The 15,301-nt window shown below is 41.0% G+C and overlaps 1 protein-coding gene across 3 annotated transcripts in view; it reads left to right on the top strand.

Annotated features, from left to right (window-relative positions):
• Positions 1 to 14,501, top strand: part of pak4 (p21 protein (Cdc42/Rac)-activated kinase 4) — a 45,211-nt gene extending 30,710 nt beyond the window's left edge. For all 3 annotated transcript variants that reach the window (XM_079679163.1, XM_079679164.1, XM_079679165.1), the window contains exons 6-11: positions 351 to 800; positions 4,381 to 4,514; positions 5,244 to 5,370; positions 8,065 to 8,190; positions 8,270 to 8,404; positions 10,036 to 14,501. In XM_079679163.1, coding sequence (XP_079535289.1) covers positions 351 to 800; positions 4,381 to 4,514; positions 5,244 to 5,370; positions 8,065 to 8,190; positions 8,270 to 8,404; positions 10,036 to 10,191 — 1,128 coding nt within the window. In that variant the 3' untranslated portion in view covers positions 10,192 to 14,501. The remainder of the gene's footprint in view (positions 1 to 350; positions 801 to 4,380; positions 4,515 to 5,243; positions 5,371 to 8,064; positions 8,191 to 8,269; positions 8,405 to 10,035) is intronic.
• The last annotated feature ends 800 nt before the right edge of the window (positions 14,502 to 15,301 follow it).

Genomic DNA, 15,301 nt, shown 5'->3' with positions numbered 1-15,301 from the left:
TTTGATCACCAGTCAGCAGTTTATTGTTCCATTTGATCAGTTCTTGCCTTTTGCATAAATTGAAAGTACTTGGATTTTCCAGGTATTTAATTTGCTAGTATACTCTTAAACAGACAAATCTTTTTTTATAATTTTATCTATCAAAAGTTTTTTTCTGACAAAATGAATATATCTTGTGAAATCAAATTCCATATTCTCTAACAGAGGATTCATTCCATATTGCCCCTTCCTTCTATATGGGGTATTCATATTCTATATAAATAATACATCTACAACGCCTGAAAGACTATTTGCTGTAGATTGTTATATTCGGCCTATGTTGTGTTTGTGATGAGGGTCTCTCTTTGCAGCCTGTGCGACACCATGAGTCTCCTCAGAACGGCCCCTCCAGCGGCTCCTCTCGAGGTTCCTCCAGCTCCAAGCCCCCTGTAAGCCACCCTCATCACACATCCCATCCCAGCCTGACCCCTGAGGCTACTCAGCACCCACACACCCCTCACCCAAGCGTTCCAGTCCCCCGGCCCCCAGCACCCTCTGGGCCCCCGGCCCCAGGTGCTCCGCGCCAGGGCCGCTCGCCGCAGAGGGAGCCCCAGAGGGTTTCTCATGAGCAGTTCAGAGCAGCGCTACAGATGGTGGTGGATCCTGGTGATCCGAGGACCTACCTGGACCACTACATCAAGATAGGGGAGGGGTCCACCGGGATCGTCTGTATCGCCACGGTGAAGACCACCGGGAAGCTGGTGGCTGTGAAGAAGATGGACCTGAGGAAACAACAACGCAGAGAACTCCTCTTTAACGAGGTGAGACTTTATGATCTAGTGAAGGCTCTGGTTCAAACAGTTACCACTGTTTACGTTATGTTCTTTCTCTTTACCAATGACACCTCACCGACATTTTTATCTGAAACTGAGAATTGTAAATATTTGTTTGTCTATATCAAAAGTTCTCTTTTGTGTGTGCTTCACCATCTGTACACGAGATATCATTGGAAGACATTTTGCTGGTTAAATCTATGATGTTTTCTTTATTAGGTGCACCTTTACAAATGATTGCAACTCAATACAACAACTCTGTCATAAAATAAACAGAAACAAGTTAGTAGTCTTTACATTTTGTTGGCATGCATGGAAATGTTTACATGAAGTTAATATTTATTATTGAAGTCATAGTTGTACTGGACTACATTACATTTAGACATTTTTCCAAAGGGTTTTTTCTGCCTCCTAACTCATATGAATATTAGAAACACCTCTTAATGTAATGCTGTACAGAACACGCACATCACTACACCTCTATACAACTATAAGACCGGTCTGTAAACTTCTGACAAGATCCTTAATACCAGAACAGAACTATGGCTGTCTTTCTTGTGTTAAGATCTATAAGTGTGAAGAGTAAGCTCCATTCTTACCTCAAGCTTATTTTGGAGTTATAGAATTCAAAAATAAAGACAGCAGAGCAGTAAACAGGTTATGAAAGCCTGTCTCACACTCGGCTCATACAGCCTTTAAACTTTGGAATTAAATGTAACACATCTGACATAATAGGTCAGAACTGCTCTCAGTAGAAATTACAGGTTACATGTATTTGCAGGTGGTGGAGCACACAGCTCCACTTCACACTCACAGTTGCTAATTGACACTTTTAGTCACTTTCAAGCTACAGTGTGTCGTTATCAACAGCAAAATCAGTACACACACACATCCACACACCCTCACTGCAGGGCCTCTTTTTTGAGTCCGTGGGACCTTTCTCATTTCTCTAACTCTCCTCCTCGACTCCTATCCTCGAGACTTAGTCCCGCCCACAGGAGAGGCGAGCGGAGGAGCCGAGGAGGGGAACCGAGGAAAGAGGAGGGGAAGCAGCAGGCGGTTAGAGAAATAAGCATCAGCATTCAACACAATACAAGCAGACATCTTGGTGTCAAAAATGGCCAAAATGGAAGTAAATCCATACCTGATTTACTGGTATGCTGCTTTCCTCACTAATAGAGAGCAACTTGTGAAGGTTAACAAAACCCTATCATCTGCCATCACAACCAATGTAGGGGCCCCCAGGGCTGTGTGAGTTCAGCTGTGCTCTTTACTCTCTACACTGATGATTGTCGTACCAACACACCAAATCAAGTCATCATTAAGTACTCTGATGACACTGCAATAATATCTCTGCTCAGTAACACAGACGACCCTGAGCTGCACCAACAGGCTGTAAATCAGGTGGTGGAGTGGACTGATAGCAATGCTCTTGAGATCAACACCAAGAAAACTGAGGAAATCATTTTTGGCTCACCATCTGACTCCCATAAAGTCCCCATTGTCATCCATACAGATGAAATCAAGCAGGGAGTTTCATACAAATACTTGGGTGTAATGATTGACCACCTGCTGTCATGGAAGGATCACATTGAATATCTGTGCAAAAGGACAAAACAAAGAATTTATTTTCTCCGCCGTCTTTTGGGGCGAGCAGAGAAATTCTTCTGTTGTTCTTTACATCTGTGATGTGTCTATTCTGCAGTACTGCAATACTACCTGGTACAAATGTTTGTCAGCAACTTTAAAATCAAAACTGCTCCACCTGTTAAAAATCTGCTCAAAGATTGTTGGTCAACCCTGTCAGAGACTGTATGACTCAGCCTATCATAACAACCTAGTGAGGCTGTCCAACAACATCATCTCTGACCCAAACCATGTTCTGAACAGTGAATATGAACTGCTAACTTCTAATCGGAGATACAAGATCCCACGATTCAATAAAGTCAGACTGAAGCACTCCTTTGTGCATCAGTCAATCCTCACAGTAAACACAGAGCTGAATCCCAGATCAAATGCACGCTGAAGGCTCTTGAGCATGTTTTCTCTCACTGATTGTGCTGTTACGTTTAATGTTTGTTGTTTGTGTTTCATGTATTGTGTCTGGATACTTGTCTGTTGATGTTGGACATGGAGCTGCTGTGACGCAAGTCAAATTTCAGACTTGATCTGACAAATAAAGTAGTGTCGTAGAACTCCTCTCCTCTGAGCGGTAATTTTAAAGAGACGTCCATTAATGATGAAAGGAGACACAGCAGCACTCTGTCTGATGGACAGATGTGTTCATGACGACTTATATATTTACTTTGATACATTCACAGTGTGGTATAATGCGAAAATAGCAGGCTACAGATGCGGACACACACACACGCACACGCACACACACACACACACAAATATATATATATATATGTATATATTTATATAAATATATACAATTTCAGAATCAAACGGAGCACTCTCATAATAACGCAACACTATCAGAGACTGGATATATCCCCTCCCCCCTCTCTGGTCGCTACAATGAGGAATTGAAATTACGGGCCAAAAGTTTTATTTACAAGTATTAAAAGTAAGCATAGGACACAAAACCAACTGAGACCCGTCTATCCGCTGCATCTACGCACTGTACAACACACACACCTACACACTGTACCACACACACACCTACACACTGTACCACACACACACACCTACACACTGTACCACACACACACCTACACACTGTACCACACACACACCTACACACTGTACCACACACACACCTACACACTGTACCACACACACACCTACACACTGTACCACACACACACACCTACACACTGTACCACACACACACCTACACACTGTACCACACACACACACCTACACACTGTACCACACACACCTACAGCCCCAAAGCATATAATCAGGCTACAGCCGTTGTGTGTTTTATTATGTGAAGTACTAACTGGTTTTAGAAAAATATCGACTTTGTTTGTAGATATCTACTAAACTAAAGCAAATAAAGAGAGTAGGCCTGTTATACTGAGTGATATATATTTTACACACTGCTCTGCTTTCTGCACGGACCTCACAGCTGTTCTCTCTGTAAACATTGCGTCGCGATGAGAGCAGTTAATAAATAATATCCAGGGGATGCATGCAGAGCTGTCATTGGCTGAGATAAGTCCGGCCGTGCATCACGACTCTTTTAAACATCACTGTTGCCGGAAATGCATCTACGAAGGAGCCGTGGAGGACCGTGGAGGACCCATCAGTGTATCCTCGGTTATAGCTCCTCCAGAGAGCCTCCTCGACACTCGATCCTCGTTCCTCGAAGTGCATTTAGAGAAATGAGATGTCCTTCAACATGGCGCGCTGAAATTCATTTCCGGGTCACTACCGGAGGACCGAGGAGTCGAGGAGGGGGATTTGATTAAATGAGAAAGGACCCATGTAATTCAATTATACCTTAACCGTGTTTCCATCTGTTTCCGTGGTGACTGCAGGTGCTTAAATGAGAAAGGACCCATGTAATTCAATTATACCTTAACCGTGTTTCCATCTGTTTCCGTGGTGACTGCAGGTGGTGATCATGCGGGACTATCACCATGACAATGTGGTGGAGATGTACAACAGCTACCTGGTAGGAGACGAGCTCTGGGTTGTCATGGAGTTCCTGGAGGGAGGAGCTCTCACTGACATTGTGACACACACCAGGTGAGAGAAACCTTTAATGCCTTTAAATTGTTATTATGTAGCAGATGTTGACCACCGACTGTATATGACCTTTTATTCTCTAAAAACTCATTTTTTTTACATGATTTCAACCTGTTATTGTATAATACCGCTTCTCCATTCATCTGTATTCTGCTTTAAATTTGAAATCCCCAATTCACCAATATTGTGTTTTTCCACAAGGGGGCGGTGTTGCCTTATTTATTTTCTTCATTAATAAAATGAGCAATACTACAGTGTAAAAAGACTCTGTTTCTAGTCAAAGTCATGCATTCTTACTTAAGTAATAGGCCCATTTCAGGATGATAATCATTTATGCAATAAATGTCTATTCACTTAGTTGTTATAATGCAGGTGCTCATTTAATCACTCCATGTACTGAGTGAAACGTATTCTATAATAATGTATTTTATAAACATCTGAAAATACTAAAGCTGTCACTTGTAAAGTAGGGAAAACTAAATAAAGGAACAAGTGAAATACAAGTACATCAAAATTGTACTTGAGTAGATATATTAATTTTAACTTACCACCATGGTGTGTCGTTTTACATTATCTATTTAATTGTCATTCTCAGTTCTAATTGAGTGTTTTCCTCTCTTGGAGCTACCAATCATTAATATGGCTTCAGAAATAAATGTAGATGAACCTGAATCAAACAGTGTTGATAGAAGTGCATACAAAGGGTGTAAATCTGTGTGTGTCCTGCAGGATGAACGAGGAGCAGATTGCCACGGTGTGTCTGTCTGTCCTGAAGGCGCTGTCTGTCCTCCACACACAGGGTGTGATCCACAGAGACATCAAGAGTGACTCCATCCTCCTCACTCATGATGGCCGCGTATGTACCACATTCTTCACACTAGATAAACACACCTTAGTTCTCTTTAGAGGCATTTCAAACTCATTAAAGCTGTCCAAAGCCTCCCTTTCAGTGCAGGAGTGCAGAACATCTGTTCCTGAGCTGCCCAGTCAGAACAGAGAGCCCAAGTGTGTTCATTATGCCCTTTAGTAGCAGCAAACATCCACTTTTATCAGTCGAACCACAACAAGCATTTCTTCTCAGACATCTCGGGAAGTCATAGAGGGACATGAGCAGGTGTAGTGAGTAACAATACTTTTTGATTTGTTTCATTTAAATGATCAAATGAGCCATCATCATGCAGCGATCATTTATATCCTTCCTGCTTTGAGATGTTACATGCCTGTTGTGTATCTCACTGCACTGCAGCCCCTGACATAACGTCACAAGTTGTTGTAAGAATGAAAATACATTACTGTGTTGTCTTTGTTAACCACAGCTGTTAAACTGGGAGTGTTAACAGTTCACTTCCTGACATTTGAAGGCAGGTTTCTGCTTTCAGTAGAAAATGAAACCAACCTGGTTAGGCCAGAGGAAAATGGAAGTTGTTTCTTGTGTGTCACAGTCCTCGTCAGTAGTGGAATGTTATTAAGTACAAGTGTGAGGTTCTTGTAGTTACTTACATGTTTGCATTTTATGCAGCTTTATACTTCTACATCTCTCTTTGAGGTAAATATTGTACTTATCCATCCCTGTCCTTTTGTGTAAAAAAAAAACACAACAAAGTGTTTTTTTATGTTTTGAGAAAATATTTATACTTTTTAAATCTAAATAAAAGCCTCTCGGATCAGCTGTAAAATATGTATAGCATACTAAGAATGAAAATACTTCTTCTAGCACTGTGTTTTAGTACATAAGACCGTGACTCAGTGTGTCAGATGCTGCTGAGTGCACAGAGGAGTGGTTCTGCTGAGTTGAGCTTTTAACCACAATCCTACCATTTAAGCAAGGCCGACAATTTGTGGCAAGTTTTCTGCTAAATGTCGTCAGAGCTTATGTGAAACTGGTGTCTTGTTCACATTGTTAGACCTCAAAGATGACAAATGTTGTAAATAATTTGACAAAATGTGTCATTTTCTGCCAAGCGTACCGCATCCTTTGTTTGTTAATCAATTTGTTTATAATAGGTTAATAGGCATATGTGTCTCAGTCTCTTGCACCATCACATATAATATCTTGTTTGTGCAAGTCACAGATGTGATGCTAAGACGGCCTAAGGTGTTAACCACAGCCCTTTGATGACATCTGATGTGAGTTTGTGGCTTGTGTCTTTATGAGCTGTGGTGTACAGCAGTATGCATGGCCAGAGAGGCCTCCGGGACACTGAAGGGCTTCTTCAGCATTGTTGTCCTCTGTGAGGAACAGAACAAGGCAGGGGCTGCTTCATGTTGCTCATACTTCATGGACAATGTGTTTAATAGTGATCGGTATATGATATGGGAAGGTTTGTTATATAGTTTTGCTTTGCATGGTGCATGTATACTTTTCCAGTCCTGTTATTTCCCCCCTGTGGACACAGCATCAGTGTTTCTAATGGTGGCCATTTCATGTAACAGTGTATACGTGTCAGACATTACAAACGGAATGAAAGCATCTGCCAGCACCAAATGTCTTAAAGAATACTTTGAAAAACTTTCGAAGCAGTTGATGTTTCTTTATGTTTATATCACTGGTGGTAAATTCATTTGTAAACACTGAACTCAATTAAAGTTGTATAAAATATTTTGAGTTACATCACAGAAAGGCCTTTCTGTGTGACCTGGGTGTTCCTGCAGGCTGCTGAGGTCAGATGGTGTGAGGTGGGTCTGAGGGGCTGCCCGCTGTGGGCCGGGAGGGGAGGCAGACCCCACCAAGCCTTATGTGTTCCTCGTCAGTAGGGCGTTGTATCTGATGCAGCTGTGTGATAACGGGAGACTTTAGAAACAGTTTGAAGACATACGCTCTTTGTTCGGTTTGACTCTTGTCTATCCGGGTTACATTTCAAGCTTCTTTTGTTTCCCATTAGTGGCAGACATACTGAAACAGTGTCTTGGCTGTGTTAGTTGTTTATGTGTTGCACCACTTCTCATTGTGGGTTTGTTTCATTTCTCTTTCTGAGCTATCTGAGGCTAACAGTGAGCCCTGTGGGCCTTATCAAAGGTTTTCTCTTGCACAGAGTTTCTTAGAAAGATGTGCAGATGGTAGCAAAGAGGAATGCCATTGAGTGAACTATTGAAGCATAAGCTGTGCCTCAGATCATATTTATTTCCATGTTGCAGGAACACACCTTTTTATGTCTTATATTTCTTTTCTTCATCATTATGTAATCTAAAGTGAAATGTACCCTGCTGGGAAAAGCTTTTAAACCATTTACCATCCCATGCTTCATGTCGTTTTCAGTCTATCTATATTTTTGTTATCCTTTTTATACTATAATTATCCTACGTTGGTCTATTCTAATCAAACAACATATATTGCATGTTTGTCCCTCGTGAGAGAGGTTTTTCTCTGTTGTTGTTCTACCCAAAGTGTATTCAATTTTCTTCTGTTTTTAAGGGTAGGTATGCTCTGATTCTAAAAACGATTTGTCCTTGAGTTATTTACTTTCTCGGAGAAATAATCTCCATTTTCATCAGTCATACCATTTATTTTCTTTTTGTAACCATTCCTTTGTGTGGCTTGTTCTGCCTCCAGGTGAAGCTGTCAGACTTTGGCTTCTGTGCCCAGGTGTCTAAAGAGGTGCAGAGAAGGAAGTCTCTGGTTGGAACGCCATACTGGATGGCACCAGAACTCATATCCAGACTGCCATATGGACCAGAGGTAACACTCGCACTCTGTTCATGTTGAAACATCCCCATAAATACATCTCTTCTCGTGGTGACTCTCTCTCTGTATCCAGGTGGATATCTGGTCTCTGGGTATCATGGTGATAGAGATGGTGGACGGGGAGCCGCCGTACTTCAATGAGCCGCCGCTCAAAGCCATGAAAATGATCCGAGACAACCTGCCTCCCAAACTGAAGAATCTGCACAAGGTACCAAGACAAAATGCTGCAGAGCACTTCATGTGAAGCATCATCATCACATAATAACATAATAACACAAATGCTGTACAAATAAAAGACACTTTTCAAGGTTGGATTATAACCTATGTTTAGGTAATGGGCTGAGTAATCTTAGACCTTTTTGTTCTATGCCTTTTGTAGTGGCTTAAAAGTGTCAACAACTTTTATTTAAAGGGCTTCTTTATAGCAACAAAGAAATGGCAAAAGGTCCCAGCTGGACTACTGATAACGTTTTATCAACATAAGCACTAAGACAACTAAATAAGACACCAGTACAGGGGGTCCGCGCGGTCTTAAAAAGTATTAAAAGTTGATAAATTAATTTAGCAAAAATGAAGGCTATTAAAAAGTATTAAACATTATTTTCCAAGGTATTGCATTTTGTAGCTTGTTTTCAATAAGTATATCAATTGTCCAAAGAGGTTGTATTCTACAGTGTGCCTGAATGTAATCATTGCGTAGGTGTGTAGTGTGATTCTCTGTAGTTTATTTCTGGCATCCCGTTGGATGTGACGCCATCTGAACAGGACATCGCACGCTCACTGCTTTATAGTGCGCTAAGGTCCGTTTACGCCGGTTGTTAAAAAACATCGTTATGGGGAAATGCAAGTTTGCATCTCTTTGGAACAATGCCTAAATCAAATAATACTTTCTAATGGTTTATTTTTCTAATAAACCTTGCATTGGGTTGGTCACACAATTAATTCTCTTGTGCTTTGTTCTATCGGAATTATGATAAGGAGTTATCGCAAGCTGTTTAGTTGTGCTATCTTACAATCAAACTGCAGATGTGATGTATGTACAGTACGGGCTACTATTAATGGGTTACATGGTTAGCCCTTGGTTTTGCAGCCTGATGGCTACAGGCACAAAGGATTGCCCGAGGCGCTTGGTGCTGTGCCGAGGAGGGATGAGTCTGTGGCTGAACTCCTCTGAGGAGGACCTGAGCATCCTCAAGAAGAACAGCTGGCTCTATCCCTTCCTGAAGAGAGTATCAGTGTTGTCTGACCAGTACAGTTTATTGCTGTACTGGTCAGACAACACTGATGTTGTTGTTCCTCAGTGTTGCTGATGTTGAGCTGGAGGTAATTGTTGTCAAACCAGCCTACAAAGTTCTCCACCAGTGTCGATAAAAAAAGAATAGCCGGATTTCTTAAATGTAATTCCATTTTTTGATTGAAAAGGAAATGGTTAACATGGGAATATATCTGATCGAGAAATGTGGTTCCTTGGCTGTGTATATGTGCATGCAGGCAGAAACCATTAGTCAAAAGGATTTCATTCAATGTCTGACAAGAACTGACAGATACATAAATATTGATTTTATATATCGATATATTACGTTTGTTTCCACAGAAAAAAAACTAGATGCAAAGCAGTTAGTAAGGTCTGAATTTGTCTCACTTCAGTCCAAATTCTCTGAGTAGAGATGTTAAGTTATTTATAGTGTGCACCCTTCCACTGGACTGAAGATATCTTATAATGTACATGTGGTTTGATTTGATTCACAGCCCTGTCACTTCTCTATTTAAACAAATGCTACAGGCTAGTGTCATGAACACCTGAATCTGATGACTCTGAATATTTTCTCCCCCTGCCAGGTCTCACCTCTGCTCAAGGGCTTCCTGGACAAGACGTTAGTGCGGGACCCAGCTCAGAGGTCCTCGGCCAGCGAGCTTCTCAAACACCCCTTCCTGACCAAGGCGGGGCCCCCCTCCTGCATCGTCCCTCTGATGAGGCAGAACAGGATGAGATGAGACCTGTGACACCAAGAGCTCCACACTCTGGAGGGTAGTGTGTGCAGGTTCAGATGGAACACAATATTCCTGCACAAAGAGGGTGGGGGGTGGGGGGCACAGAGGTCACGGCTGAGAGCTGCAGAGAGTAAACTGGGTGTGCACAAGTATTCTTTTTTCCTTATGTGAATCACTGAACTGTAGAGATGTACTCTTTCAAAAAGAGTGTGTGTGTGTGTGTGTGTGTGTGTGTGTGTGTGTGTGTGTGTGTGTGTGTGTGTGTGTGTGTGTGTGTGTGTGTGTGTGTGTGTGTGTGTGTGTGTGTGTGTGTGTGTGTGTGTGTGTGTGTGTGTGTGTGTGTGTGTGTGTGTGTGTGTGTGTGTGTGTGTGTGTGTGTGTGTGTGTGTGTGTGTACCTGGAAATATTGTGGCTGTTTTTTTGTTTTCCATTTGGACCTTACCTGGATTTTAAGTGTGGAGGGGGGTTTTGCACACCAAGCGGATGCTTTGAAGGAGCCGTGAGCCCCAGGCTGATTTTAGGCATTGGCTGGGCAACATTTTAATCTCACCATTCGACGGTCTGAAGATGAATTCTCTCACTGAAGGGCTTCTCCCGCTGACAGATCCCAGACCCAGACACTATCTTCATCACACCCAGAACTTACTACTGAGGGAGGACTTCTGCCGACTCAGACATGAGTCAAACAGACTTTATTTTGTAGCCATATAAATACTAGCTTTCTGTTGCAAACAAGCAAACATACACTAAGTCAAAAGGTAAACACTGGAGTTGTGGTTTTTTTTAAATTTGGTTTTACTCTTATTTCCTCCTTATTTTCCTGTGTAAGTACAATGAACATAGAGGTATATCAATTTTGATGTTTTGCTATCTCTTTTGTGATTGTTTTATTATTATAATTATTATTATGATTTGTTTCATGGGTTATTTTAGAGAAAGATTTGATGATTTTTGAAGCACTGTTGACGAGAGATAGAAGCTGCACTCCCGGTTCATTCCAGCACGCAGACACTAGACTTTATATTGTATTTCTTTAGACCAGACCAGATGGGATTTGTTGTCCATCCACCTTGGTGATGAAGATGTCCCTTTATCGCCAGGACAATAATACACCCCCTTAACACTGAATGGAACTACAATTCTGACAAAGCTTATACAAATCCCAGCCCTGTTTTAGCATTTCTCCTTTTTTTTATTTTTAGAAGAGTAGGCTTTTCCATAACCTGTTTTTTAACTTTAATAACTATTTCACCTGAAAGAGGTTTCTTCTGGTAGAAAGTGAGAGTGCTCGAATTTGTTGTCAGTCCACGTTTGTTTGGATTTGTTTTATTCTGTGGTTCACATTCTCTTTCTGACAGTCATTGCTCTCCTTCAACAAACGCAGAGCGGCTGCTGTTCCAGGCTGCTGCTGATTAGAGCTCTCATCGCGTTATTCTATTCAATCAATTCATCATTGATCTCGTAGTTAAGGCCTCTGACGGAGCGCTCCTGAATCACCTCACGAGTGCTTTATTTTTAAACGGTAAAGGAAACTCTTATAGTACTTGGCACGAAGACATTGTGTGAAGATATGCTTCTGTTTGCATTTCAGTCTCTGTGCATCATGTGTTCTGTGACAGTGGACCTTTGGGCAGATGACCGGGGTACTTAAGGCACACAACGCTTCTATGAAAATCCAATATGAACACTAGTTAGCAACAACTGTAATACTAACGCACACATGCACGCATGCATGAGCTAAAAGAATAATCCGACCTGGATCATAGTTCTGCAGCAGTGCAAAGAAACCATCCTCCATCAGTGCTCGGTTCATTTCATGACAATATGTAACATGTTTATGTTTATTGTCAGACACAAACACTCATTAGGACATCCAGATCAGTCACTGCAAATGAAATGTTTTTAAATTCCAGCAGACACTAAAAATAAATGAATTACACTTCAGGTCTGGTTTGTATGCCCTGGTGCACACTGTACCTTGGAGCATTGGACAGTCACTTATACAGACGATGGCTGGAGAGATAAGGCTCTGTTATTATTCCTCCCTCTGAAGGTGGTTTGGCACAGAGATGCATATCCACACATTCCACTCTGCTGCTGTTTCCATTCCTTCTATGTCTTCTGTTGCAACTAAACAGGAGAGGGGCTTCAATTATTAGGATGGCATAGCACAATCGCTGTTGTCATGAACTATTCCACATATACTGCTATACATACAGCTATAGGTATGCACTAATGATACAGTGCACATTTTCCTTTATTCTTCTTGTGCTTATGTGGAACCCAATGACTGAGTGCTTGTGCAAATAGCAGGATGTGTTCCAAGCTAGAACTTGTTTTCTAACAAAGATGATCATTCTTGCAAAGCACAGCAATGATAGTGAGAACGCCCTCCCGGGCATGCAGTCTGTCGGGTGTTTCCTTGGAGTCGTCTCTGGGTTCCTTAATGCTCTCCTGTTTTAGCAGCGGTGTGAGCACAACAATGTAGCTTCCACTTCCTGAAACAGGTGTTCTCTGGTTTACATGAGCAGCTCTGAGACACTGCAGGCTAAGTGTTGGTTTATCATCAACTTTTTCTCTTTCCAGTAACATTCACTGAAGATAGATTCCTGGTAGGCGTCTTTGCACATTTCAGCTGTTTTTCTGTCTGATGCGTGACAATGACTCACAGAGTAGGAAACATGCTGCGATGCTTCGTGTTTCTAATGGGACGTGAGGGCTGTGCGGATGATGTTTGACCGAATGACATCACGTATGGTCCAGGTCATTCAGCTTTGTTTTGTTTGGTTGTGACACTTTCTCATTTTATAACAGGCAGAATCTCAAATTAGACCATAAGATCTGGACGTATTGATTCTTCACTCACATTTCATAGTTTATATCCGCTGAATGCTGGTAAATGAATCTGGTGAGCTTCCTGCTGTTCTTTTTGAGAGGACGGAATATGTATAGCATATGAGAACCACTGATAAGACAAAAATAAATCTAATCATTTTGAGAATAATGTCATGCTGTATATTATGAGGGTGAAAAATGTGTATTTTTTGAAAAAGAAAGTCATATTTTGCCAACTATTTTTAGATATTATCAAAGCTAAAAAGAAAATGAGGTTGCTTCAGGAACAAAAAGACATTTGAATAGGATTCTGTGTTTTATGGTTTGGCTCTGCCTCTTTTTCACCTCAACATCCTCAAACGTATTATACTAAGGTACTCATTTGCAGACCACTCAGACATTTGTTTTTCAAAATATATTGTCTTTTCCTCTTAGAATTTAAATTGAACCTCTAAATATTGAAACTTCTGTCATAAAACATTTCGCCTTTGTTTTCAGGTTATTTGGTTTCCTACCCCATCTGTTATGTGTATGTCCTTACATTGTGTTACCAAGAGTTTTTTTCCCACCTTGTCCTACCTGCATGTAGGTCAAGGTGTAAACAAACTCTCTGTTATATTATTTTATATTTTTCCTGTTTATCCCACATTCAGTCATTTCTCCTTTTGATGATCAATGTGAAAGTCCCTGATGTGTTCTGGTAGAATGATGGATCATTGGGTAGACTGTAACTATATTTGTATGGCCCAGATTCTACTGCTGTGTTTGTGTTGGAGGGTATGTTTGTGTACATATTCATGATTTCTTGCCTTAACATTTACAAACACTACTTGACGGCTGACGGTGTTGACACTACGACTGTTAAAGACGGAGAACAGAGACTTCCATGACGCTTCTTGTCATCTCGCATATCTGAATAAGTCCAATCATTTGTATCAGAAGTTATGAGAAGATCTTCCTGCTTGATACATTAAAAAGGCTCTCATTGACATTCCTGCTGAGACCACTTCAGATTTTCTTCTCACCTCCATTTTCGGGAGCTTCCAATAGTTTTCATTTCTTTACAAGTAGCAAATGAGCAGCCCAGTGCTGTGTTCAGGGTTCAGTGCCTTGCCTTGCGGCATATTGACCGACATTTTGGGGATTTTGCAGTTACATGAATAGTCTTGCTTCTTGGGAAAACCCCCAGCAACTGGTTTCCATAGTGACCGTGTGGTGACTGATGCCCATTGACCACTACTGACCAACCAGCCTGCGCTATGAAATATGTGACAAATGGGTAATTGTCATTGACTTGCCTTTTGTTTAAATGCTGGTATTGTGCAGTATTGACATGTCTTGCCATACATCCAATTCCAACTGTTCCTGCTCCATCTTGTTTTTGTAAATTTCACTGATATTGTAAAAAAAAAAACATAGACTAAACTTTGCAAATTATGCTTTTTTTTTTTTTTTTAAATACAGATTTTGTAAAAGTCTTCCATGGTGTCGGTTTTCTGTTATTTTTGTCTGTTCTGAAATGTTGTTTTTAACAGACGCCCGCTGACAGAGGTGCAGCGAAGATGAGCTGGGGCTCGCAATTTCGAAGATGGACACAATTTCCAAAGATATCAATATTTTATCAAATCCTTATTTGATTTACTGCATGTATGGAAGTGCAATTATATCCAAGTACATCTCAAAAACTACACATATGGTGAAGTACCACACCTTGTGCAGGTGCCCCATGGAGAAATACTCCGCTTATTAAAGCATGTTTTCAATAGGGCCCATGTGGTCGGTTATTCATTAGCTGATGCAGAATCCGAATGACTCAAAGTTTGTCCCTAATTTGGTATCAAACTTTTAGAAGAAGAAGAATCATCACATCATTATTCCACATCTGTAAAGTAACTAAAGGTTAAATACATGTTGTGGAGTAAAAGTACACCATTTACCTCTGAATTGTAGTAGAGTAGAAGAAGTACAAAGTAGCAAAAAACTTTAGTTTAGTTATTTTACTAGTAAAGTACAAGTACAGTACTTGAATTAATGTACTTAGTATACTTTAAACCACTGGTAAAATGATACCGATAGCGGGTGCTAGTAATATTAAAACGTGACAGACATGATTAAAGAAAGCCCTCCCAACGAGTTCTCTACTTGTAATCAATGTACTTCCCCAGTGTTGGATATTAAGGCCTTAATGGAGAATCATCCTTTAAAGTCACCCAACTGAATAATAACATGTGTGATAAAGACCCACATGCTGCGTGGGGAGCTGGAGCTGCTCTACACA

This window comes from Notothenia rossii, assembly GCF_949606895.1.
Source record: "Notothenia rossii genome assembly, chromosome: 4".
In the NCBI taxonomy this organism is placed as follows: domain Eukaryota; kingdom Metazoa; phylum Chordata; class Actinopteri; order Perciformes; family Nototheniidae; genus Notothenia; species Notothenia rossii.
The sequence above is the reverse complement of the archived record's forward strand: the minus strand, read 5'-3'. Positions and strand labels throughout refer to the sequence as shown.